The sequence below is a fragment of the Myotis myotis genome, unplaced genomic scaffold (genome assembly GCF_014108235.1).
Source record: "Myotis myotis isolate mMyoMyo1 unplaced genomic scaffold, mMyoMyo1.p scaffold_m19_p_21, whole genome shotgun sequence".
NCBI classification, from domain to species: Eukaryota; Metazoa; Chordata; class Mammalia; order Chiroptera; family Vespertilionidae; genus Myotis; species Myotis myotis.
In genome coordinates, this window is record NW_023416326.1 from 572,187 (window position 1) to 596,011 (window position 23,825).

General features: G+C 66.9%; 1 protein-coding gene across 1 annotated transcript in view; it reads right to left on the reverse strand.

The window, feature by feature from the left end:
• Positions 1-5,877: 5,877 nt before the first annotated feature.
• IGFN1 (immunoglobulin like and fibronectin type III domain containing 1) overlaps positions 5,878-23,825 on the reverse strand; it is a 29,036-nt gene continuing 11,088 nt past the window's right edge. The window contains exons 10-26 of the mRNA XM_036355188.1: positions 23,393-23,506; positions 22,139-22,307; positions 21,294-21,566; positions 20,173-20,370; positions 15,709-16,779; positions 15,115-15,239; positions 14,120-14,261; positions 13,362-13,661; positions 12,522-12,821; positions 12,007-12,180; positions 10,652-10,780; positions 9,776-10,078; positions 9,579-9,667; positions 8,856-9,051; positions 8,440-8,739; positions 7,286-7,612; positions 5,878-6,273 (exon numbers count right to left, since the gene is read on the reverse strand). Coding sequence (XP_036211081.1) covers positions 6,260-6,273; positions 7,286-7,612; positions 8,440-8,739; positions 8,856-9,051; positions 9,579-9,667; positions 9,776-10,078; positions 10,652-10,780; positions 12,007-12,180; positions 12,522-12,821; positions 13,362-13,661; positions 14,120-14,261; positions 15,115-15,239; positions 15,709-16,779; positions 20,173-20,370; positions 21,294-21,566; positions 22,139-22,307; positions 23,393-23,506 — 4,224 coding nt within the window. The 3' untranslated portion in view covers positions 5,878-6,259. The remainder of the gene's footprint in view (positions 6,274-7,285; positions 7,613-8,439; positions 8,740-8,855; positions 9,052-9,578; positions 9,668-9,775; positions 10,079-10,651; positions 10,781-12,006; positions 12,181-12,521; positions 12,822-13,361; positions 13,662-14,119; positions 14,262-15,114; positions 15,240-15,708; positions 16,780-20,172; positions 20,371-21,293; positions 21,567-22,138; positions 22,308-23,392; positions 23,507-23,825) is intronic.

A 23,825-nucleotide genomic window follows, 5' to 3' on the forward strand; every position in this document is an offset into this window, starting at 1 on the left:
TCCAAACAGAACAATTACCCTAATTGCTGTTTGTACGAAGTTCACTGTCATCACCCGCCTAACAGGGGGAGGGGCCTGAGTCACCCAGACTGGCCCCCGACAGCAGCCCGGGGCGCCCAGAGCCGGGGCCACCCGAGAGGGGCCCTGAGGGACCCCAGATGCCCAGGCCCGTCCCGTCTGAACCGGGCCCCCTCCCTGCTCTAAGCCTCGGTCTCCGGCTGCGTTTCCAGGTCTGAAGGGTTAGCGTGGTGGACGCGTCATGTTTATAAAACACACACCCATGGGCCTCTTTGTTTTTATTTTATTTTATTTACAATATATTTTTATTGATTTCAGAGAGGAAAGGAGAGGGAGAGGGAGAGACATCCACGATGAGAGAGAAGCACGGATCGGCTGCCTCCTGCACGCCCCACACTGGGGATGGAGCCCGCAACCCGGGTGTGTGGCCTTGACCGGAATCAAACCCGGGACCCTTCTGTCTGCAGGCCGCCGCTCTATCCACTGAGCCAAACTGGCCAGGGCATAACATTTGTCTTTTTAAAAAAATCCTCACCTGTGGGTATGTTTATTGATGAGAGAGAGAGAGAGGAACATTGACCAGTTGCCCCCTGAAACCTCGGCATGTGCCCTGACCGGGAATCGAACCCCAAACTTTCCTGCTGCACTGGATGACGCTCCAACCACCTGAGCCACCAGGCCGGGGCAAACATGGGCCATTTTCACCACTTTCAAGTGTCCAGTTGGAAGGCGTTAAGCAGCCCTGGCCGGTGTGGCTCCGTGGATAGAGCATCAACCTGCGGACTGAAGGGTCCTGGGTTCGATTCCGGCCAAGCGCACGCACCTGGGTTGCAGGCTCCATCCCCAGCCGGGGCTCGTGCGGGAGGCAACCCCAGTCGATGCTTCTTTCTCTCTGTCTCTCCCCCTCCCTTCCACTCTCGCTAAAAAAAATTCAATGGAAAAATATCCTCGGGTGAGGATTAGCGAAAAAAGAAAAATAAGGCATTAAGCGCCTTCCCACGGTCGTGCAACCATCGCCACCATCATCATCCCCAGAACGCTGGCATCTTCCCAGACAGACACTGCACCCCATTACAGACCCCCAGGGGGTGTCTCCCCACCGCGGGCAACCCGTCCCCGCACCCACTCCCTCAGAATTGGGCTGTTCCGGGTCTCATACGTGGAACCACACGCGTCCTTTGGGGGCTGCCCATTCCACGGAGCACAGTGGCTCCCAGGATCCCGTGGACCGTGGCCGTGTCCACGCGCCTTCCCCTCCACGGCTGGGTGACATGCTGTTGTTCGCACAGATCTCACCGTGTCTGCCCACTGACCCTGGAGGGCCGCCCGGTGGCTCCCACCTTTAGATTCCCGTCAACAACGCTGCTGGCAACATGGGGGTCCCTGTCCGAGTCCCTGTTTTCAATTCTTTTTAAAAAAATATATTTGTATTGATTTCAGAGAGGAAGGGAGAGGGGGAGAGAGAAACATCCACGATGAGAGAGAATCATGGATCGGCTGCCTCCTGCACGCCCCCTGCTGGGCGGTGAGCCTGCAACCCAGGCACGTGCCCTGACCGGGAATCGAACCCGAGACCCTGCAGTCCGCAGGCCGACGCTCAACCACTGAGCCGCACCAGCTGGGGCCCCGATTCCAACCCTTTTGGGTCATCCCGACCCCTTCTCTCACTTCTAACCCTGCCCTTTCTAACCTCTTCCAAGCCCAGCCCCACCCTTGGCGGCCACTTTGGGGCCACTGGGGGGCCACTTGGGGGCTGTAGGGTGGACGGACGCAGGGCTGGGCCCAGCCGCGCACAGGGGCCCGGGGATGAAGCAGGGCCCTGTCCCTGGGACGCCCCGGGCGGAGGGCAGGCTCGCCATGCGTGAGGCAATCCCGGGAACAATGGCGAGCAGGTGTGACTCACCTGCCTGGGACCAGCGCGCACAGAGGGCGCGGACAGAGCTGCTGGTGTCGGCATCAGTCACACGAAAAAGCAACAGCGCAGCAGCTAGGAAGATGCCCGCGGGGCCCCGGGGCCGGGAGGCGGGCAGGGCCCGGCCGGGAGGAAGACTGAAGCTCGAGGATGCGGAGCCGGCCCCTCGCCCGCCTCCCGTGTCTCCGAGAGCGTGCTCCCGCCGTGGGAATCCGGGCCGGACCATAACAGAACCGCGTGAGACGGAGGGAGGTGGCCGCTCAGGGAAACAAAGGGAGAATGAGATGCAGTCGCTTTGTCTAATAAAACGTTGAGAAACAACAACACCTGAGGCTGAAAATAGAACGGCGGGAACCCTCGAAACCGCCGCATCCGATGCGAGGAAAAGGCACAGAGGCGGGAGGGACTGGAGGGAAGAGGGGCTTGGAGGGCGGCAAACAGCCCTGGCCGGTGTGGCTCAGTGGATAGAGCGTGGCCTGCGGACTGAAGGGTCCCGGGTTCGATTCCGGTCGGGGCACAGGCCCGGGTTGCGGGCTCACCCCCCCAGCAGGGGGCCTCGTGCAGGAGGTAGCCGATCCAGGACTCTCATCTTTGATCTTTCCATCTCTCTCTCCCTCTCCCTGCCGCTCTGAAATCAACAAACATATGTTTTAAAAAATGGAAATAAAACGTGCCTCAGTGGCCGCAAGTCGACCAGGGAGAGAGCGGAGGGCGGGAATTGGGAGCGCGGGCAGCCATAGGGACGGGTGTGGGGGGCGGGGGTGGGTCCTGTCCCAGCAGCGGCCGGGGGAGTGACAAGGCTGCCCCCCCCCCCCGCCGTGTGCACATTTTTACCAGAATCTGCCCTGCACAGGCCTCTCGAATGCACAGGCCACACCAGCCCCCCCACCCCCCCACCATCCGGGCTCGCTGCCTCCCGGTCCCTGTCCTCAGCCCCGCCCTCGGGGCCTGGCGTGAGCTGAGCACAGACCCACGGAGGGTTCGTCCACCTGCAGCTCCACTTCCCTCCGGCCAGTCCCTCTGCCCCCCGGCCCCCTCCTCCGAGGGCACTGCCTGCTGGGGACATGGGGGGTGGCGCCATGGGACCTGAGGGGGGTCTCGGGAGCCCGGCAGGGGCTGGGCCGCCGGAATGACAGGGCGTGAGCCCGGGCAGCGTGGGGCGGGCGGGGTGCTGCCTCATCGCTTGGGAAGCCAGTGCAAGCGCGGACAGCTCCCCTGACGCAGGCGGGGGGCGGGGGGGGGGGGGGGGCAGTGGGGGGCAGGGGCGGGGCAGGAGCGCGGCTGCCAGGGCAGCAGCAGGCTCTCCAGGCTGGGCCAGCCGCCACCCTAACCCGCGGCCTCCAGGCCCCGGGGTGGGGGAAGCCCCCGTGAGCACTGCACGAACCCAGCGCTCTCCTCAGGCCTCAGATCCTGCAGCCCCCCGCCCCGGGGCCTGGCCCCTAATGGACGGCACGGGCCTGGCGGGCAGAGGGGGTCCCCCAGCTGAGGCCCCGGGGGAACAGCAAAGCCACACCGGGCTCACCTGCACCAGAGGAGGGCCCCCCCACCCGGCCTGAGTCCTCCCTGCCCTTTCTAACCCCCTGCAACCGCCCGGATGGGCCGACGACGGGCCGCCAACCAGGAACGGACGAGCCCAGCGCCCCCAGACCCGGGGGGAGGCCCGCATCTCCCCACCAGAGGGGAAGCGGGGTCCCAGGCAGCCCAGCCTCAGGGGCAGGTGATGCCAGCAGCCTTGCCAACACACACGCACACGCACACACACGCACACGCACACACACACAATGCACATGCACATACACACACATGCGCGCACACTCACACGCATGTACACACGTGCACACACACACACACACACATGCACACGAGCACACGCACATGCACAGGCTCCCAGGGGAGCGAAACTGGCAGCTCAGCAGAACGGGGACCTGCCCTCCCCAGGAGGCTCGGAGGCGAGGCTGAGGGAGGGCACGCCCGAGCCTGCAGGCTCCCCTCCCCCACCCCCCGCCCGGCCCCCCCACCCTCCGCCCGGCCCCCCCACCCCCCGCTCCCCCTCCCGGAGCGAAGGCCAGGCCTGCTGCCCCCACGGCACCCGGTCCAGCCCCCGCGTCACCCCAGCGTTTGGGCCGGGAGGGTCCGTCCTGGCCGAGGCTGTGGCCGAGCTGGACGGGACAGCAGGGTGAAGGGGGCACCCAGTCCCCTGCCCTGAGGGCGTCAGACCTGCTCCTCCCTCGGCCCTGGTCCCAGGGGGTCCCCTGAGGAGGGACAGCCCCAGGCAGGCGGGTGGAGTGGGGTCCTGCCTTAGGGACACTGTGCTTCCCCCTCAAGGCCCCGGAGGGCACCCTGGAGACCCCCAGCCTGGAGGACAGGCCCCTGGGGGTGGGAACTGTTATGGGGCTGGGAGCGGAGGGGACGGGGACGGAGGGACAGGCTGAGTTTCAGGGCGACCCCAGGGGAGGAGGGCTCCACAGGGGACGGTCAGGGTGGGTTGCAGGCAGGGGCTTTGTGGGTTTGGGGGGCAGGCTACCCTCGGGAGGGTGGCGGGGGGCTGGCAGGAGGGCCCAGGGCGCACCCATCCCTGCTCCTGCATCAGTGGCAGCCAAATGTCAGCTTGTCCCCGGGCCCTGGGGGCCCCACCCTCCCCAGCCTGCGCCCCAATCCCAGCACCTCACCCAGGACACCGCGTCCCGGGACACCCAGGCTGTCAGCAGCCCGGCCCCGCCCTGCGGTCGGTCGTCCCGCCCGGCCGGCCTGCCCGCACCCGGGAGGTGGGCACAGGGGGGGCGGGAGAGAGGCCCGTCCGCTGTCCAGCGGCGACACCCGGCCGGGTCTGAGCCCCTGGCCCCGTCCGGCCTCGGCGTCTCTTGCACCGGCCAGTTCACTCCTCCGTGGCCACCGCTTGGCCATCCTTGAGGGGGTCACTTTGGCTGCACCCCCACACCACTCCTTGACCTCAGGGACCCCAGCTTTGTCTCAGGAAGGAGAGGGGAGGGCTGCTGGGGGAGGGGGGGCTGGCCTCCGTGTCCAGCAGGACGGAGGAGGGTGTCCGAGCTGCTGAGGAGTCAGAGAGCCAGCAGGAGAGGACCTGTCAGTCAGGGCCTGGTGGCCCCGCCCCCTGCCCCCACCCAGGACCCAAACACCAAGGCGGTCCAGGCCCCCCAGGCCCCAAGGGTCCTGCCTCCGGACCTCCCCGCTGAGGGCTCTCTCAGTGACACCCCGAGCTCCAGGCCCCACCTCCAGGAGCCCCCAGGCTGAGGGTCTGGCCAGGCTGAGGCCCCCGAGGGTGGGAGGGAGGCGGCCACACAGGTCCCTCCTCCAGGCCCGTCCAGGGCTCCTCTGCCCAGCAGACAGGTCCCCCCGAGAGACCTGGGGGAGACAGGGGGGTCGGACAGCCCGGGGCTGGGCCCAGAGTTCACGTCTGCCACCTTCCCAGCCACTGCAGGGCCTGCAGCGCCACCTGGTGGTCAGGTCTGGAATGGCAGGCTGGTTGACTGGGGGGATGGGACTCAAAGGCTCTGTCCCCTGCCGCCCTCCCCCCGGCCCCGGACCCCTGGGCCCCTGGCCCCCTGGGCCCCCTGGCCCCTGGCCCTCTGCCCCTCTGAGGGCAGGAGTCTCGCTGGGACAGGAGAGCTCACAGCTGGGGTGCATCCTCACATGCATGTGGGGGGACCCCGGCCCAGCACGGCCCGAGTACCCTGGAGACACTGACCCACAGGAGACACACTCAGGATGAGGGCCCCCCTCCCCCCTGGACTGTGCTGGCCTCGTGACCCCCTTCTTTCCACAACCCAGAACCCCCCCACTCCCCCCCCGCCCCCCCCCGCAGCCCCGTCTCCAGGTTCTGCTGGGAGCCTCCCTCCAAACACACCTCCAGGCCATCGGCAGCTGGTCGCCCAATGTTTTAATGAGTTAAAGCACAGACAGCAGCCCCCCCAGCCCCCCACGTGCCCTCCGGGCCCTGTGCCCACCCAGGACCTGGGACCTCCTTCCTGTCCCCTCCCTGGGGTCGCAGCGGCCCAGCTCTTCCCTCCCAGGGCCCGGCCTCCCCCCTGCAGGCAGCTCCCCTGGGGGTGTCCTCGGGGGAGAAGGAAGCAGCAGGGGGAAGGGGGAGTTCGCGGTCAGCCTGTCGGTCAGCCCGTGGGTGGGGCCGGAGGCTGGGTGTCCCCCGTTCCTCCTCTTTCCTGGGGGAACCTCCCAGAAGCCCCCCCTGGGCTCCAGTGCCATCCTCCTCCGTCCGACCCTCAGGACTGGCTCCCCGGCCAGCGTGGCGGGCAGGCCTCTGTCCTCCTCCGTGGCTGGGTGGCCGGGCAGGGCCATCGAGGGCGAGGCGGGCTAGGAGCTGGGATCTGCAAGACACGGACACCAGGGCATCCAGCTGGTCCCCGAGGGGCAGCACCCCTGCCCCCACCTGCTAAGTGGGACACTCCTACAGCAAAGGGGTTAGGCCTGGGCTCTGCCACGGGGGTCGTGGGTTCGAATCCAGAACCACAAGGTGCTCTCTGAGCCCAGGCCAGTCCTTCCCGGGCCCCGGGCCGCCCTCAGCACCCAGATAGGAGGCACCTCTGCCAGTGGGGCTTCTGAGGGGCCCCCCGAGTGCCTGGCACAGAGGGCGCAGGGGGGAGGGGGTGGCTGGGCCGGAGCTGAAGGGACCATTTTTGTACCAAGGAAAATTCTGAATAATTAAAAGTGTTTAGGGTTATTGATTTGGCTGTTCAAACTATGAGATGTTCAAACTACGAGATTATTGGGGAGAAATTGTGTGTGTGTGTGTGTGTGTGTGTTTTGTTCATCCTCACCCGAGGATATTTTTTCCGTTGATTTTTAGAGAGAGTGGAAGAGAGAGGGAGAGACAGAGAGAAACATCAGTGTGAGAGAGACATCGATCGGTTGCCTCCTGCCCGGACCCCCAGGGCCGGGGAACCTGCCACCCAGGTCCGTGCCCTTGACCGGAATCGAACCCGGGACCCTCCAGTCCGCGGGCCAACGCTCTACCCACTTGGCCACACCGGCCAGGGCGAGAAATGTTTTCTTTGTAACCTACGTGATCTTCGTCACCGTGAAGAGGTTTACCAACGAGAGACCCGCCATGGCTTTGGGCACCGACGCTGAATGTGGGCGTTTGCGGGGCACACACAACGCAAAGCCTCTCTCTCTCTCTCTGTCGACGCCAAGCATCGTTCATCCACGACACAGTCCAAATACCACCTTACAGACTCGCCGACGTGGAGGGCCAGCGAGGGCCGGGTCCCAGGCCGAGTCCACGGCGGCCAGTCACCCCTGGGGACCCCTGCAGGCAGCTGGCTACTCCCCGGCCTCCCTCTCCTCCCCGAGCCCGGCCTCGGCCAGGCCGGCGGGTACCTGTGACGAGGAGGGTGGCCGTGCTGACGGCCTGGCCCAGCGCGTTCTCGGCCACCGCCTTGTACAGGCCGCTGTCCTCGGGGCCCACGCCCGGGATGACCAGGGAGCACACGCCCAGCGTGTCGGTGCTGTACGCGCCGCGGCGGCCCTCCAGGCTCTCGCCGTTCCTGAACCAGGTGACGCGGGGCGGCGGGCAGCCCCGCACGGCGCAGCTCATGCAGCACTCGCAGCCCGCGGGGAGCAGGTGCGAGCGCAGGCCCACCAGGAACCAGGGCTTCTGGCTGCGGTCCGGCTCCCGGTAGCTGGCCGGCTTCGCCGGGACCTTGTCTGGAAGGGAAGCAGCGGGGACAGACGGGGGGCTCAGAGGGGGGCAGGCGGCGGGGGACAGGCGTGTCCTTCCTGCAAAGCGGGCCCCAGGCTTGCCTCACGCTTTTATTTATATTTTTTTAATTAAAAAGAAACCAATATTTTAATTGATTTCAGGGAGGAAGGGAGAGGGAGAAAGAGAGAGACATCCATGATGAGAGAGGATCGTGGATCGGCTGCCTCCTGCACGCCCCACACTGGGGATGGAGCCTGCAACCCAGGCCTGTGCCCCGACCGGGAATCGAACCCTGACCTCCTGGCTCATAGGAGCCACGCCGGCTGCAGGAGGGATTTTTTTATTCTTTTAACCGCGAGCTAACACGGGTCCACTGGGGACACAGGAGAACCCAGAGCAAGTCACAGGAGAACAAGTGGCAAGCCAGCATAGCCTCGCTTTTTGGGGTGGAACCTTCCGGGCATGTCTCAACTGTAGAAATCCGCCCGATTTCATCATTGCTTTTGACACCAGGGGGCTGCATCGAAGGTCTCCTCTGGTTGGCTGGGTTTTCCGAGAGCCGCTCACCTCACTGCCTGCCCCCCGAGGGCATCTGGCTTCCCAGGCACCCACAGCCCCTCCGTTCTCCCCACGGAGGTGGGACCCCCACCCGAGCCAGGGACTCAGAGGACCCGGTGCTGGGGCAGGGCGGGGGGTCAGCCAGGAGAGGGGCGGCCACAGCTCCGGGCCGCCCGCTGGACTCCGGGTCCGGTGACACACGGAGACGTGGCCTCGGCACCCCACCCCCTGCTGCCCGGGGCGCCCGGAGGTGCTGTGTGCACGCGGGGCTCACCTCGCAGCCGCGGGAGGCACCAGGGCTGGCCGGCGTCCGAGGGCTCGCTGGCGCCTAGCTCGTTCTTGGCCACCACGCGGAAGTGGTACTCGTGGCCGGGGACGACGCCCAGGAAGGTGAAGCGGGTGGTGTGCACGCGGTCGGCCACCTCGCGCCAGGGCCCGTGGGCGGCGGAGCGCATCAGCACCGCGTAGTGCAGCGGGACGCCTCGGGCCTCGTCCGGCGACGGCTCCCACTCAGCCGTCACTGTCCCCGGCACGTTCTCCTGCAGGTGGACCGGCCCCGGCGCCTGCGGCCTCGCTGTTTTCATAGAAAAATAAAGAAAGAGCCGGTGGGGGGGTTGGGGCGCGGTCCCCGCACAGCCGGGTGTATGTGGGGGGGGCGCACAGCTGGGGCCTGGGGCCCAGGCGCCTTACCTGCCACCCGGAGGGCGAAGGTGTGGGTGGCCTCCTGCCCCTGTGGGCCCCTCAGCACCACGCAGTAGAGGCCGCTGTCTGAGAGGCCGGCCACGGGCACCAGGAGCTGGGTGAGGCCGTCCTTGGTGGACGTCACGCTCCGTTGCGACAGCGGCAGGCCGTCCTTCAGCCAGGTCACCTCGGGCAGCGGGGCCGCCTGGGGGATGAGAGGGGAGCGTGGGAAGGGATCGTTCCGGGGTGTCCATGGGCTGTGGGTGGGGGGCCTGCGGGGACCTGGGGCAGAGAGGGGGCTGGGAGGGGTGTGGGCGGGGCTGGGCCCTCGAGGAGACCCCTAACTTCCTTTTTTGGTTGTTTTGTTCATCTGCCCCCAAGGATATTATTCCATGGAATTTTAGGGAGGGGGAAGGGAGAGGGAGAGACGGAGAGAAACATCGATGTGAGAGAGACACATGGATGGGTGGCCTCCTGCACGCGCCCCGACCAGGGCCCGCGCTGGGGAGGAGCCTGCAACCGAGGTCCGTGCCCTTGACTGGAATCGAACCTGGGACCCTTTGGTCCGCAGGCCGAGGCTCTATCCACTGAGCCAAACTGGCTAAGGCCTCCCTCCCTCCCTGTGGCCTGAGGCCCAGCGCCAGCCCCGGTCAGAAGGGCACCGAGGGCCGAGCCTGGCTCCCTCGGTCGCTGGCAATGGCCCCTCCCACCCCGTTCGGCAAAGGCACTGACCTCGAAGCGAACGGGCACACGGATGGTGTCCCCCACTCGGACCACCAGGGTGTCCGTGGCGCTGGAGTCCACGAGGAACCTGGGACTGACTGCAACACACGTGACGGCCCGTCACCCCCTCTGCTGTCTGGTCACGGTCACCAGCCAGGCGGGCAGGGGAGCGGCGGGTGGGGGCGCGCAGAGGGAGGGGCCCTCACCTTGGGCCGGCATGGCCTGCACCACCACGTCCAGGGCGGCGGGCTGGCCACGGCCCCCGTCGTTCACGGCGACGACCCGCACGAAGTAGCCCTCCCGGGGCCGCAGCCCCTTGGCCGTGTAGGTGGTGCCGGGCACGGTGCCCGCATGGCACGGGGCCCACTCCAGGCTGTCCGAGGGGCACAGCTCTACCACGTATCCCTGCGCCTCGTCCGCGTCCTGAGTGTCCGGCGGGGCCCAGCGCAGGCTGATGCTGGTGTGCGACGTGTCCGTGACCTGCAGGTCCCTCACGGGCCCGGGGGGTCCTGGCCGAGCACCGGGGGGCGTGAGGCGTGGCACCTCCTCCAGGGAGCCTCCCCTGATTACTCCACTCATTCAGCAACCTGCTCCCCCGCCAACCATCCCCATGATTCCTGCCACCTGGGACTTCCGTGGGTGACTTCTCCATCCCCAGGATCCCAGAGACGAGAATCCTGTACGTCTTTGTCCTGAGCTCTGAGCTGCTTGCCACCACTGCCTCTCACGGAAGCATCTAGATCTGCATTTCCCAGGCCTCTCAGCGAGGCCTTTTCTTTTTCAATTTAATATATTTGTATTGATTTCAGAGAGGAAGGGAGAGGGAGACAGAAACGTCCATGATGAGAGAGAATCACGGATCGGCTGCCTCCTGCAACCCGGGCCTGTGCCCCGACTGGGAATCGAACCCGGACCTCCTGGTTCACAGGTCGACGCTCAACCACTGAGCCACACTGGCTGGGCCTGGCCATTCCCTTCCGACGGTCCCTGACCCGCAGCCTCCTGTCCTGTCCCCCGGCTTCAGAGCTGCCCCCGGCTCCCCTCCACCCCCCTCCTCCCATGAGGGTTGCCGTCTCACTTACTCATGGGGTCCCGAGCGAAGACGGGGTCCGAGGGGGGCCCAGGCTGCCCGGGGCCGGCGGGAGCCACGGCCGTGACCCGGAACTCGTACTGGCAGTCGGGCCGCAGGTCCGTCACGGTCCACCTCCGCTCTGCGAGAGACCACACGTTGGCGCCATGGGGGGCGGGACCAGGCGATGGGACACGGACAGTGCCTGGGGGTCCCGGGGCCCCACACGGGCCTGCCCTCCAGCCCGCGGGGGTGACCCAGACCTCGCCAAGACGCAGCGGGCGCTGCTCAGGGGTCAGGCCCCCGATCCTTGCCACTGGCTTGCCGGGTGGCCGTGGGCAAGCGCCTTAACCTGTTATCTTTGTTTGTTTGTGTTACTATACTGGGTGCACCGGCGAATGATGCGGGTTTTTCTCAATAGGGGGGGTTGCACACGTGTGGATATGTATGCGACTTGATGTGTGTGCTGTTTTGCTGTATTGCTCCCTCAGGTGACCACTCGTTCCGACCGACGGCACCCGCACTTCCTGAGCAGCCCTTCAAAACGTGCGAAGACCTGGGAAATGGGGTCTCTGGATGGTCCGCCTCAAAACAAGAAAAGTTCTATTGGGACGGTCTCCACAAATGACCCGAAAGACGGGGGAAATGTGCAGCTAGTGATGGGCGTTACTTTGAACAAAGCACTTTTGATGTTTCTCTTGAAATTGTCGTGTTTTCTTTGGTGACAAAACCCGCATTACTAACCGGTAAAGGGCCAATCCGCATTACTAACCGGCACACCTAGTATTTTTATTGATTTCATAGAGGGTGGGAGAGGGAGACATTAATGATGCGAGAGGGTCATGGATCGGCCGCCTCCTGCACGCCCCCCGCTGGGGATGGAGCCCGCAACCCGGGCCTGTGCCCCGACCGGGAATCGCACCCTGACCTCCTGGTTCATAGGTCGGCACTCAGCCACGGAGCCACGCCGGCCGGGCTAAACCTCTCCCCTGTGGACGAGACGCTCAGACCTGGGCAGGGAGTGAGCTGCCCAAGGTCAAGGGTGGACAGGGGTGGACAGGCTAATGGCTTCCACCCCAAGATGCCCCCCAGCCCGGGTCTCCCCTCTGAGCCGTGGACACTGTAGCCACACGATTCCTTGTTGGGGGGGAGGTGCAGGCAGAGGGGGCCGTCCTGGTGCCGTGGGTGCTGAGCAGCGTCTGCCCTCCTCACCCTGGACGCCCCTCCCCACCTTCTCCCCGCGTCCCCAGGGGCAGACACCCCCCGGGGAGACCCGCGGCTCGGGGCCCATCTGGCCCGATGTCACCCCAGGACCTCAGAGCCAGGGGGCGCCCGGGGGACCGTGGAGGCCGAGGGGGGGCCGCTCACCAGGCACCGGCTGCTCGGTCACGGCCGCCCACGTGTTGCTTCCCTTCTTGCGCTTCTCGACCAGGTAGCCCAGGATGTGGGCGCTGCCGGGGCCTCGGGGCGCCGTCCAGCTCAGGGTGATGCTCTGGCTGGAGGCGGACAGGATGGCGGGGGCCGAGGGGGGCCCGGGGCGCGCTGGGGGCGGAGGAGGAGGGTCAGCGGAGGCTCAGGAAGGATCGGGGGGCCAGTGGGGCGTCTGGGGGAGCTTGTGGCCGAGGGGTCCAGCCAGACGGGCGTCTGTGGGGGGACGAGGCCCCCCACCTGGGCTCGCGTGAGGGTCCCCTGCGTCCGCAGAGCCCTGGCTGGGAGGAGACCCCACATCTTGTTCCGGATCCTGAGTGACACGGGGAGGGGGCGCCTCCACGGTGCCCGCCGAGGACTCATGACCCTGCACAGTCCCTCCCCCCGGGCACAGTGGGGAGCCCGAGACGGCCCCAGCCTGGCCCGAGCCCCCCGCCCCCCGTCCGTCCTCTTACCCTCGGGAGCCACCAGCACCTCCTCCGACTCCAGGGCCTCGCCGGGCCCTTCGGAGGTCACCGCCCGCACGCGGAAGGCGTACTTCTTGCCCTGCTCCACCTGCGCGTCCGTGAAGCTGGTGGCGTCGGCGGGGGGCTCGCCCACCTTCAGCCAGGTGCTCCGGCCGGCCTGCCGCCGCTCCACCACGTAGTGCTCCACGGCCCGGCCCCCGTCGTCCCGGGGGGGCCCCCAGCGGAGGCAGACGCCAGCCCCCCGGCAGTCCTGCACCTCCAGGGGGCCCTGGGGCGGCTGGGGCTTGTCTGGGACCCGGGGGAGGAGCAGGAAGAGAAGGGGCGTCAGGGGAGCTGGGGGGGAGCCTGCTGTACCCCCCACCCCTGTCAGCAAATGAGCCTGCTGTTGGGGGGAACCCCCAGAGAAGCCCAGGTAGGATCTAGAGGTGTCCCTGGTCTCTACCCCAACACAGACACATGTACACACACACGCACACAGCCACACACATACACAGCCACACATGTGTGTATGTAGTCACATACACACATACACAAGTATGCACACACCATATGCACATGTGCGCACCTATGTTTTCACATACATGTCACATGCATATGCGTGCGTGCATATATGCACACTCACATGTGCACACACCATATGCATATGCACGTGCATGCACACACATATATGCACACGCTCACACATATGAATGCACATGCCTAGGGCTCCCTCCCCCCCCCCAGGCTGCGGAAGGAAGGGGGGGCAGCTGCTTTGATTTTAAACAGCCAGCGGGCGGGGGGGGGGGGTCAGCGCCGGGGCCCCGGGCCTGGGGGAGGCTGGGCGGGCACCTATGACATGCAGGGTGAGCCTGGCCTGCACGGAGCCGCCCTGGCTGCGCAGCGTCACGCTGTACTGGCCGCTGTCCCTCCTGCTGGCGCTGGGGACGCACAGCCGCGCGAAGCCGTCGCCCAGGGCCACCTGCGCCCCTCGGCCCCCCGCGCCGTCCACCGCGGCCCCGTCCTTGGTCCAGGCCGCCTGCACCGGGAGGCGGCTCTCGAAGGCGATCTTCACGCTCAGCGGCTTCCCCGCCTTGACCACCAGCGGCTCCTGCAGCCTCTCCATCACGTCCGGAGCAATGACGGGCGGATCTAGGGGTGACACAGGGCAAGGGGGGCAAGGAGACCGGGGCCCCAGGAGCCGGGGGAGGGCATAGCAGGGCTCAGAGACGGAAGTCTGGGCTAAGAGTGAGGAACCTGAGGGCTAATGGGGGGTTGAGGGGGGTTGTCTGCAGCAGAAGGGTCCCGGGTTCGATTCCGGTCAAGGGCACATGCCCAGGTGGTGGGCTCGGCCCTCAGTAGGGGGCGTGCAGGGGCAGCCAATCAGTCCATGAATTCTCCCTCATCATTCCTGTTTCTCTCTCTCTCTCCCTTTCCTGTCCTTTCTCTGAAATCAATTAAAAATATGTTAATTAATTAATAAATAAAATAAAACCATCTTCTCAGATAGAGGGTGGGCTGGACACCGGCTGCAGACCAGCCTCACCCTCGGGTGCTTGCGTATCACCCGGCGCTGACCGCCAGGCGGGCAGGGGTGGGCAGGGCCTCACCTCGGACGGTCAGGGTGGCCTCGCTCTTCTGGTCGCCGGCCACGAAGCTGTACCTCCCGGCGTGGGTGCCCTGCGCGTGGGCAATGAGCAGCCTGCGCACCAGGCCCTCCTGCTCGAAGACGAGTCCGTCCTGGGTGCTGAGCTGCAAAGAGGCCAGCAGCTGAGCCAGTCAGCACCCCCTCCCCTACCCCCAGGCTCCTCTGCCTCCCCCCGCCCCCCACCCCGCCCGGGGGCCGTCACCAATGCAATCGCAGGAGCCACCCTGACAAGCGGGCCAGCATCGAACGTGGTCCTGGGCCAGCCACGTGCTCACACCCCGTGAGCCGCCACCTCCCTGAATGGTTCCTACAGCCTCACGCAGGAGGTCCCGTCATTAGCCCACGTGAGAGATGAAACCAGAGGCCCCAGCTCTGAAGCCCCAGGGCACGCTCCCTCCCCAGAGCTCAGAGGTCTCCCGTGGCCAAGGGGTCTTGCCTGGTGAGGCGGACAAAGTGGCTTTTGTACGCGGCCTTAAAGGACACGTTGAGCCCTGGCCGGTGTGGCTCAGTGGATAGAGCGCCAGCCTGCGGACTGAAGGGTCCCGGGTTCGATTCTGATCAAGGGCACATGCCCGGGTTGCAGGCTCGATCCCCACGAGGGGGCGTGCAGGAGGCGGCCGATCCATGACTCTCTCATCATTGATGTTTCTCTCTCCCTCTTCCTCTCCGAAATCAATTTAAAAACTATTTTAAACGAAAGGACACGCTGAGTTCAGCAGGCGTCGTTGGGACAGAAACCGCACTGGGGGCGGCTGAGAGCAGGGCGTGTGGGGGGCAGGGGTCGGGGCGCACAGTGGGTCTACAATCCTGGGTGTTGTGAACACACTGGGCGGTGGGCTAAGCTCCCAGGTGCATTCAGAAGACGAAGAAGGACGCGTGGGCCTGGCCTGCTCTCTGCTCTCCCTCTGGCCCTGCCCCCGGCTGGGGGTGGCGGGGGTGGTGGGGGGCGGGCAGTACCTGGACTCCATCCTTAAACCAGGCGCCTGGTCCCAGGTCCCGGCTGAGGGTACAGGAGAGCGTGGCGGCCTCCCCCAGCCGCGCTTCCGTGTCAGCCAGCTCCCGGGAGAAGTGGCCCTGGGGGGCTGGAGAGACACACACAGAGGCTGGGGCCGTCACCCAGGGACCCCCCACGGCCCAGCCTCCTAGGCCCTGGCCTGCATGGCCCCTGGGGGCCCCCGGGTCCTGCCAACTGCCCTCTGCCCAACCCCCCGCTCTTCTCAGCAGGGCATCTGGGGTGCAGGGTGGATGGAAGGCCCCCGAGTCACAGAGACGGGCGGCCCACAGCCTGGGGGACCCCCAGCGTGAGTTGGACCGCCCTGGGCTTTGACATCATGTGTTTGAACAGATGCCCGGGGTGGGGGGACCCCGAAGCCCCTTGGTCCGGATCCCACCTGCACAAGGAGAAGGCGGCTGCTTCCTGGACCGGGAGGAGATGCCCCCAAGTTGGGGGGCACCGGCAGGGACAGATGCCTGGCGCTGGAGGCGGACCTGGGAGGAGCGGGCGCCTGGCGGGCAGGGTCCCCGCGGGAGCCAGCCGGGCTGGGCACCTACCTCGGGCTTCTTCGCAGAAGCAGCCGGTGCCGATCTTGTGTCTGCCTCGCGGGCTCCGGGGGGCGTCCTGCCCTTGGCCCCCGCCGCCCAGCCTGCCCTCCGCGCCGCCTCTCCTGCTGCCCGCTCGGCTCCCGTCCTCACGCGGGGTCTCCCCGGAGCTCCCCGTGTCCTCTGCTCCGTCCTCTGCTCCTGGCCGTGGCCCCCGGCCTCCGGCCTCCTCCTGCGCCCGCCTCTCCGCGCCTCCAGCCGTGGCCCCCGCCCGCGTGCGGGACCTGCTCCCCCGCGGGGCCTCGTCCTCCGTCAGGGCCTTGTCAGCCTCAGCCCCCAGGGGCCCCCTTCCGCCTCTCCGTCCTCTGCCTGGCGGGGCCCCCGGGCCCCCGACGTCCGTGGGTCTGTCTCCAGAGTCTTTGCTGCCCAGGGGGCCATCCAGGCCGCTCCCGGCTCCGTCCACGTCCCAGGGGCCAGCGGGCCGGCGGCTTCTGGCCCCTGAGCCTCTGCTGTCCCGCACCCCCGGGCCCTGCCTCCCACCGGCCTCTCCCGGGCCGGCAGCCCCTGCCCGGTCCCTGGGTCCCCCCGATTCCTGGGTCCCCCCGAAAGCGGCATCGTCCACCCCAGAGCCGGGGGGCTGGCTCCCGGCTCCTGCACGGCCTCCTTCAAAACCCTGGTCTCCCCGGCCTGGGGCCCGAGCTCGGCTAACCCCCGGCCCATCGGCAGATGCCGACGCGGACTTGCCCCTCTGCCCGGGTCTCCGGCCTCCGTCCTGGGCCTCGCCTGTGCCTGTCCCCGAGGTGGCCGCCACCCCCCCATCTCCCAGCAGGGAGTCCCCAGCACCCTGACGCCCTGGTCCCCCCTGGACAGCGGCTCCGCCCCTGTCTGCTGTCCCCGCACCTGCCCCTGCGTTCCCGGAGCCCTTTTCCCGCCTGGATCCCAGTGCCCCTGCCCCTGCCCAGGCCTCGCCCTCCATGGCCCCCGGACCATCAAGGCAGCCAGGAGCCCCCACGCCCCCGGCCTGACCTGCAGACCCGCCCTTCCCGCTGGGGGCCCCTCTGTCCCCGGGAGCCCCTGGGGCCCCTGAGGAAGCAGAGCCGCCGGCGCCCACTGCCCCGGGCAACCCCGAGCCCACCCCAGGGCCAGCCCCGTTCACCAGCCCCGGTGCCCTGCCCCCCTCGGAGCTGGGGCCACCGTAAGGCCCCTCTGAGGCCGCCCCGGACCCCGCCCCAGGCCCCCCGGCTTCTCGGCCTTTGGGTCCCCCCTCCTGTCCCACTGAGGCCAGAGCGCCTGCTGCCCCACGGCGCCCGGGGCCACCCCCGGAGCCCCACTCACTCTCCAGCCCGGTTTCCCCAGACCCTCCGGGGCCTCCCCTGTGACCTGCCTCAAGCCCTGACCCCACTGCCCCGGACCCCCCAAAACCATCCTTAGGACCTGCCTGGGCCCCTGATCCCACTCCCCCAAGAGCCCCCAAACCATCCCTATGACCTGCCTGGGCCCCTGATCCCATCCCCCCAACACCCCCAATCCCATCCCTATGACTTGCCTGGGCCCCTGATCCCACTCCCCCAGGAGCCCCCAAACCATCCCTATGACCTGCCTCACTTCCTGACCCCATCCCCCCAACACCCCCAATCCCATCCTTATCACCTGCTTGGGCCCCTGACCCCATCCCCCCAGGAGCCCCCAAACCATCCCTATGACCTGCCTGGGCCCCTGATCCCATCCCCCCAACACCCCCAATCCCATCCTTATAACCTGCTTGGGCCCCTGACCCCATACCCCCAGGAGCCCCCAAACCATCCCTATGACCTGCCTCACTCCCTGACCCCATCCCCCCAACACCCCCAATCCCATCCTTATAACCTGCTTGGGCCCCTGACCCCATCCCCCCAGGAGCCCCCAAACCATCCCTATGACCTGCCTCGCTCCCTGACCCCATCCCCCCAAAACCCCCAATCCCATCCTTATAACCTGCTTGGGCCCCTGACCCCATCCCCCCAGGAGCCCCCAAACCATCCCTATGACCTGCCTCACTCTCTGACCCCATCCCCCCAAAACCCCCAATCCCATCCCTGTGGCCTGCTTCACTCTCTGACCCCATCCCTCCAACACCCCCAATCCCATCCTTATAACCTGCCTGGGCCCCTGACCCCATCCCTCCAACACCCCCAATCCCATCCTTATAACCTGCCTGGGCCCCTGACCCCATCCCCCCAACACCCCCAATCCCATCCTTATAACCTGCCTGGGCCCCTGACCCCATCCCCCCAACACCCCCAATCCCATCCTTATAACCTGCCTGGTCCCCTGACCCCATCCCTCCAACACCCCCAATCCCATCCCTATGACCTGCCTGGGCCCCTGACCCCATCCCTCCAACACCCCCAATCCCATCCTTATAACCTGCCTGGGCCCCTGACCCCATCCCTCCAACACCCCCAATCCCATCCCTATGACCTGCCTGGGCCTCTGACCCCATCCCCCCAGGAGCCCCCAAACCATCCCTATGACCTGCCTGGGCCCCTGACCCCATCCCCCCAACACCCCCAATCCCATCCTTATAACCTGCCTCGCTCCCTGACCCCATCCCCCCAACACCCCCAATCCTGTCCCTGTGGCCTGCCTCGCTCCCTGACCCTATGCCACCAAGCCCCCCTGAGCCGTTTCTAAAGCCCGCCTCACCTGCTGGCCCCACCCCCCCAGACCCAGGCCCCCCTGACCCCCCGCCTCCATGGTGCTGAGGCCCCAGAATCCCCGGTCCATCCCTGTGACCCCGGTCAGAACCCGGCCTGCTGCCAGGACCCTGGGCCTTGGGGCGCCCGGACTGGTCCCAGCTAAGGCCCCGGGTCCCCTCCCAACCGCCCTCTCCGCCCCCTCCGCCCCCTGCCCTCAGAGAGCCTGGCTCCGTGGCGCCGGGACCCCCAAAGCCATCTGCCCAGCCTCCTCCAGGAGCCCCCTTCGCCCCTGGATCTGCTCCCACATGCCCCTCCCCTCCGGCCCCCATGGTAGCAGAGGTCTCAAGGCCACCGCTGGGACGTCGCCTGCCCCCAGGGCCGGCCTCCCCGGGGCCTCCGGATGTGGCGCCCCAGGTTTCGGGTCGCACCCCAGCCTCCTCCCCTCCCCCTCCCCCAGGGCCACCTGAGCCGCCCCTGTAAGCGCCCCCCTCCTCAGCCTCTGCGCCCCCAGGCGCCCCGACACCCCACACAGAGCCCGCCTCTCCCGGCGCCCGCGAGCCCTCGCCGGAACCAGCCCCACTTCCAGGGCCTGTTCCCCTGAAATACCCCGAGCCGTCGCCATACCGGGACCCCACTAAGCCAGCCTCGGCACCCCCCTCACCTCTGGGACCCCCTTCTCCGGAGCTCTGAGCCCCATTCCAGAAATCCGGTCCAGACCCCGTGGCCCCTGGGCCTCCTGCTCCCTCCGCGCCTCCCTGGGTGCCCCAGGGCCCCTGAGCACCCCGGCCTGGAGCCCCCATAAGCCCGTGGCTGCTGCCATCGCCCCCCTGGCCAGACCCCATCAGCCCGGGCGCCTGGGTACCACCCACACCCCCTCTCCCTCCTCCAGGCCCAGGGTGGGCCCCGGCCTGGCTGAGGCTGGACCCCATGTCGCCCCAAGGCCCTGGCCCCTGGCCCTCTCCTCCCCAGCCCCCGGGACCTCCTGGGCCTCCCTCCTGCCTCGAACCCTCAGGACCCCCGCGCCCCCAGAGGGCGTCTCGGCCCCCAGGTATCGCGGGGCCCTGGGAGCCCTGGCCTGTGGGCATCTGTCCTGGAGACAGCCATGGTCCCCCAAGACCCCTGGCGTCCACAGAGTCCTCATCACCCCGTCCCCTGGAGCCCCAGGACCCAGGGCCTCTGCCTGCCTCGGAGCCGGGGGACCCCAGGGCCCCAGGACCTCTGGCCACACTACCGTCCCCAGACCCCCCCAGGCCAGCCCCGCTGCCCCCGGCGCCCCAGGCCGCTCCGCTCCCCCTTTCCCGGCTCAGAGCATCCTCACCCCTGCCCCCGCCCAGGCTCTCCCCCTGCAGGAAGCTCTCCATGCCTTCCCCTTCTGCCCCCGACCCCGCAGGGCCCGACCGCGACCCCTGCAGGGCCCCCTTGCCTGTCCCGGGTCCCAGCTGAGCACCCCAGAGCTGTCCCCTGCTGTCCCCACTGTCCTCCTGTCCTTCCCCACGGCCCCCCAGTCCTCCCGCCCCCCAGCCCCCCACCGGCCCGCCGCCTCTGTCCCCATCGCCGTCTCTGCCACCGTCGAGCTTGTGACCTCCCGTGAGGCCCAGCCCTGACCCCGCGCCTTCTCCCTGGGACTGGGGCCCCCCCGGGAGGCTTGTGTCCCAGCCCCTCTCCCCGTGGAGCTGGTTGTCCCCGGAAACAGTGGCCGCGAATCTGTCCGCTTCCAGAAAGCCCTTCCCCGCCTGCCCCGGGCCCCAGGCTGCCCCGGCTGCCCCCTCGCCCCCCATCGAGGGGTAGCTGTGCCCACCAAGGCCACCTCCGTCCAGGCCGGCTGGGAGCTGGCGCCCGGGATCCCACCCGGCCCCCCCGGGGGCGCCCCCCCGCTCTCTGGGAACCCCCCGCTGGCCGCTGGCCCGCCTGGACTCTTTGGCGTCTGAGGCCGGGGCTCCTTGCCCCTGAGCTTGGTGGTCAGCACTGGTGGTCAGAGGGCCTTGATCCTGCCCAGCTGTCGACGCCACCGAGAGAGAGAGAGAGAGAGAGAGAGAGAGAGAGAGAGAGAGAGAGAGAGAGAGAGGAGGCTGTTAACGGGGACGACGGTCAGCGGTCCCCACACCCCTGCTTGTCCTGACCCCCAGGTCCTGGCAGAGGGACCGGCTGCCCGTCGGAGCAGGGAGCCCGGTGGGCCAGGCAGTGATGGGGACGCGCCACCCCCGCTCCCCAGCCCCGCACCCACCCCCACCTGCCGAGTGGCCCCTGAGGATTTGGGGGGGAAATACAATCACTTGCTTATCAAACCATCAGGAGGCAGAGCCGTGGCGTAGTTTGTTAAAAGACCTACGTGGCCCTGGCTGGTGTGGCTCAGTGGATAGAGCCTCGGCCTGCGGACCGGAGGGTCCCGGGTTCGATTCCCGGTCAAGGTCACATGCCCGGGTTGCGGGCTCCATCCCCAGTGGGGGGCGTGAGAGAGGCAGCCGGTCAGCGACTCTCCCTCATCATGGACGTTTCTCTCTCTCGCTCCCTCTCCCTTCCTCTCTGACATCAAGAAAAAAAGAGTTTCATGGCATTTGACCAGTTTTCAGAGATAATAAAAAAATAAAAGACCTACTTGCCCTGCTGGGGCCTTAACCATTTTACCGTCTCCTGTCCAGTTTACTGTCCCCTGGGACCCCCTGGAACCCAAACCCCTGGGAGGGGGCGGGTCACAGGTGTTCTATGGCCTCATCCAGGGGCTCCTCGTCCACCCAATCTGGGCCCCCAGGGCCACTGAGTCACCCCAAGGCCCAGAGGCAGCTGAGAGGGGCTGGCTGGCTGGGAAGGGCCCACACCGCAGTGGGTGGCGGCACCATCCCCGCCCGCCCCCGTGCCCTCCTGGGCCTGACGTCCCCTCGCCCCGCCCCCCGCGATGGAGGTGGGGGAGGGCCCACTCACTTTCAACCACCAGCCAGGCGCTGGAGACGTGGAGCCCGGTGTCCAGGGAGTAGGGGCCCATGTCCGAGAGCCGGGCCCCTCTCACCACCAGCTGGTGGGTCAGCCCGTCGGGGGACACGGATGCCTCGTACTTGTCGCTGGGCTGCAGCGGCTGGTGCTTGAAGTGCCAGGCGGCCTGGGGGCAGGGGTTGGACAGCGTGCACGCGAAGACGGCGTCGCCCCGCTCCTCGCAGCGGGCCTCGGACAGCGGGACCAGCACACGGGGCGGGATGGCTGGGGGGAGCGGGAAAGGGGCTGTCAGCCCGCCCGCCCGCCCTCCGTGTGGCAGGTGTGACCGCCCCGCCCGGGTGCGGCCGGCCGTCGGAAACCCAGGCGGCTCAGCCACACACAACACACACACACACACACACACACACACACACACGTCATCTCAGAGGGTCCCCTGGCACCCCCGTGTGGGTCAGAGGGGTTCCCATTAGCCTGTGAACAGAAAGACGGGCCCTGGCCAGTGTGGGTCAGTGGCTAGAGCATCGGCCTGCACACTGGAGGGTCCCAGGTTCGATTCCCGGTCAGGGCACAGGCCCGGGTCGCGGGCTCGATCCCCAGTGAGGGGCGTGCAGGAGGCAGCTTGTCAGTGATTCTCTCTCATCAGTGATGTTTCTCTCTCCCTCTCCCTTCCTCTCTGACATCAATAAAAATTTATTAAAAGAGAGAGAGAGAGAGAGAATACCGACCTTGGATGTGTGGTCCCCGCCCCGCGGTCATCGTCCCGTTCAGCTCCCCCGCCCGTGGCGCGGCCATGCCCCCCCAGACCCGCCCGCCCCGGCTCCCGCAGGGCCGCTCACCGCTGGCCTCCAGCTCCGTGGAGAAGACCTCCGCGTCCTCCACCTTGACCTGGTAGAGGCCGGCGTCCTCCGGCCACAGGTCCTGGATCTGGAAGTGGTAGTGTTTGCCCAGCCGCCTCACGCTGCGCTTGGCCTGGCTCTCGGAGCTGTAGGGGACCATCTCCCCGTCCTGCGGCAGGAGAGGAAGAGGGGGTTCAGGGCCTCCGCGGGTCCCCACTACCTCCTGTCCCGCCCCCACCCTGGCAGCAGCCGGCACTTGTCTCCCACGGGCCCAGGCACTGGCCCGGACGACATATTCCCGGGACTTAAAGGGGCTGGAGCAGAGGGAGAGCCGGGGGGCGGGGGGGGGGGCGGGGGGGGGCGGGGGGGGGCGTGCAGAGCAGGCCAGGAGGGATTAAACCGTCCACGAAGGTGCGTGACTCGGGCCACAGAGCAAATTACTTACCAGCGAATCACCTAACACTTAGGTGCCCACGGGGGGCCAGGCACTGTTTTAGGGACTTGGGACGGACCATCAGGGGATAAAACAGACCAGGGTCCCTGCTCCCAGGGAGCTGAAGTTCTATGGGGGAGACACTAAGCACCATCTATCTATATAAAAGGCTAAGTGACTGACTGTCCGACCGTCCAACCGAACGTCCGACCGTCCGTCCGACCGGCCGGCCGGTACACTTGACGTGCGCTGGCAATTTAAAATAAACGTTGACTCGCGCATGCGCGATCCATGTAAAGCTCTCGCTGGCGAAGGGCGATATTAAAATATTTTGTATTTTGATTTTATAATGCTGCATTATATGTACTGCTTTGACATGTAGTTTTTTGCAGCGATGTAATTATCGCACGGATCTTCGATGCGCACGAATCCGTGCACCGGGCCACGAGTAAGTAGATAATATAATGGACGTTAGAATGAGGTAGAGCTGCCCTGGCCGTCTGGCTCCGTGGCTGGAGCGGCGAGAGAGAATCAGGGATCGGCTGCCTCCTGCACTCCCCCTACTAAACCCGGGCATGTGGCCTTTGACCGGAATCGAACCCGGGACCCTTCAGTCCGCAGGCCGACGCTCTATCCACTGAGCCGTGTCCTGGCTGGAGAACCCGGTGGCTCCATGAGAGGTAAGAGTCTACACCAAGCAGGAACTCCAGGGGACATGGGGCTCACACCTGTGCGCTCAGTTATTCCTGGCGGGGGGCAGGAAACCCACAGTCCCTGCCCCCAGGACCCGCAGACCCCTGCCAGCGGCCCCCCAGCCTCACCTTGTACAGGTAGACATTGCTCTCGGGGTCCTTGAGGTCCAGGTCCAGTTCAAAGAACGCCACCCCCTCCTTGGTGACCTTCATCTGTTTCGTGTTGGAGACGGCGTTGACGTACTAGGGGAGACAGACCCACCGGGGGGGGGCTCTCTTCAGGGCACTGCAACCCCTCAGGCCCCGGGCCCCCCAAATCCCAGGCAAACAAGCATGTCCCGCTTCGCAGGGGGGAGGCGTGAGCCCCGTGGAGCAGGGAGTTCTCCGAGACTCGACAGCAGGTTGGGGAGGGGAGCAAGAAGGGACCCAGATGTCCGGGGCGCTGAGGACACAGAAGGGCTTGGTGCTCATCAGTGGTTCCATCTAATAAAAGTGAGTTGAGCACCTCCTGGGGGTAAAGCCCTGTGCTGGGTCCGGTGTTGAAGCAGGTGAGAAAGTGTGG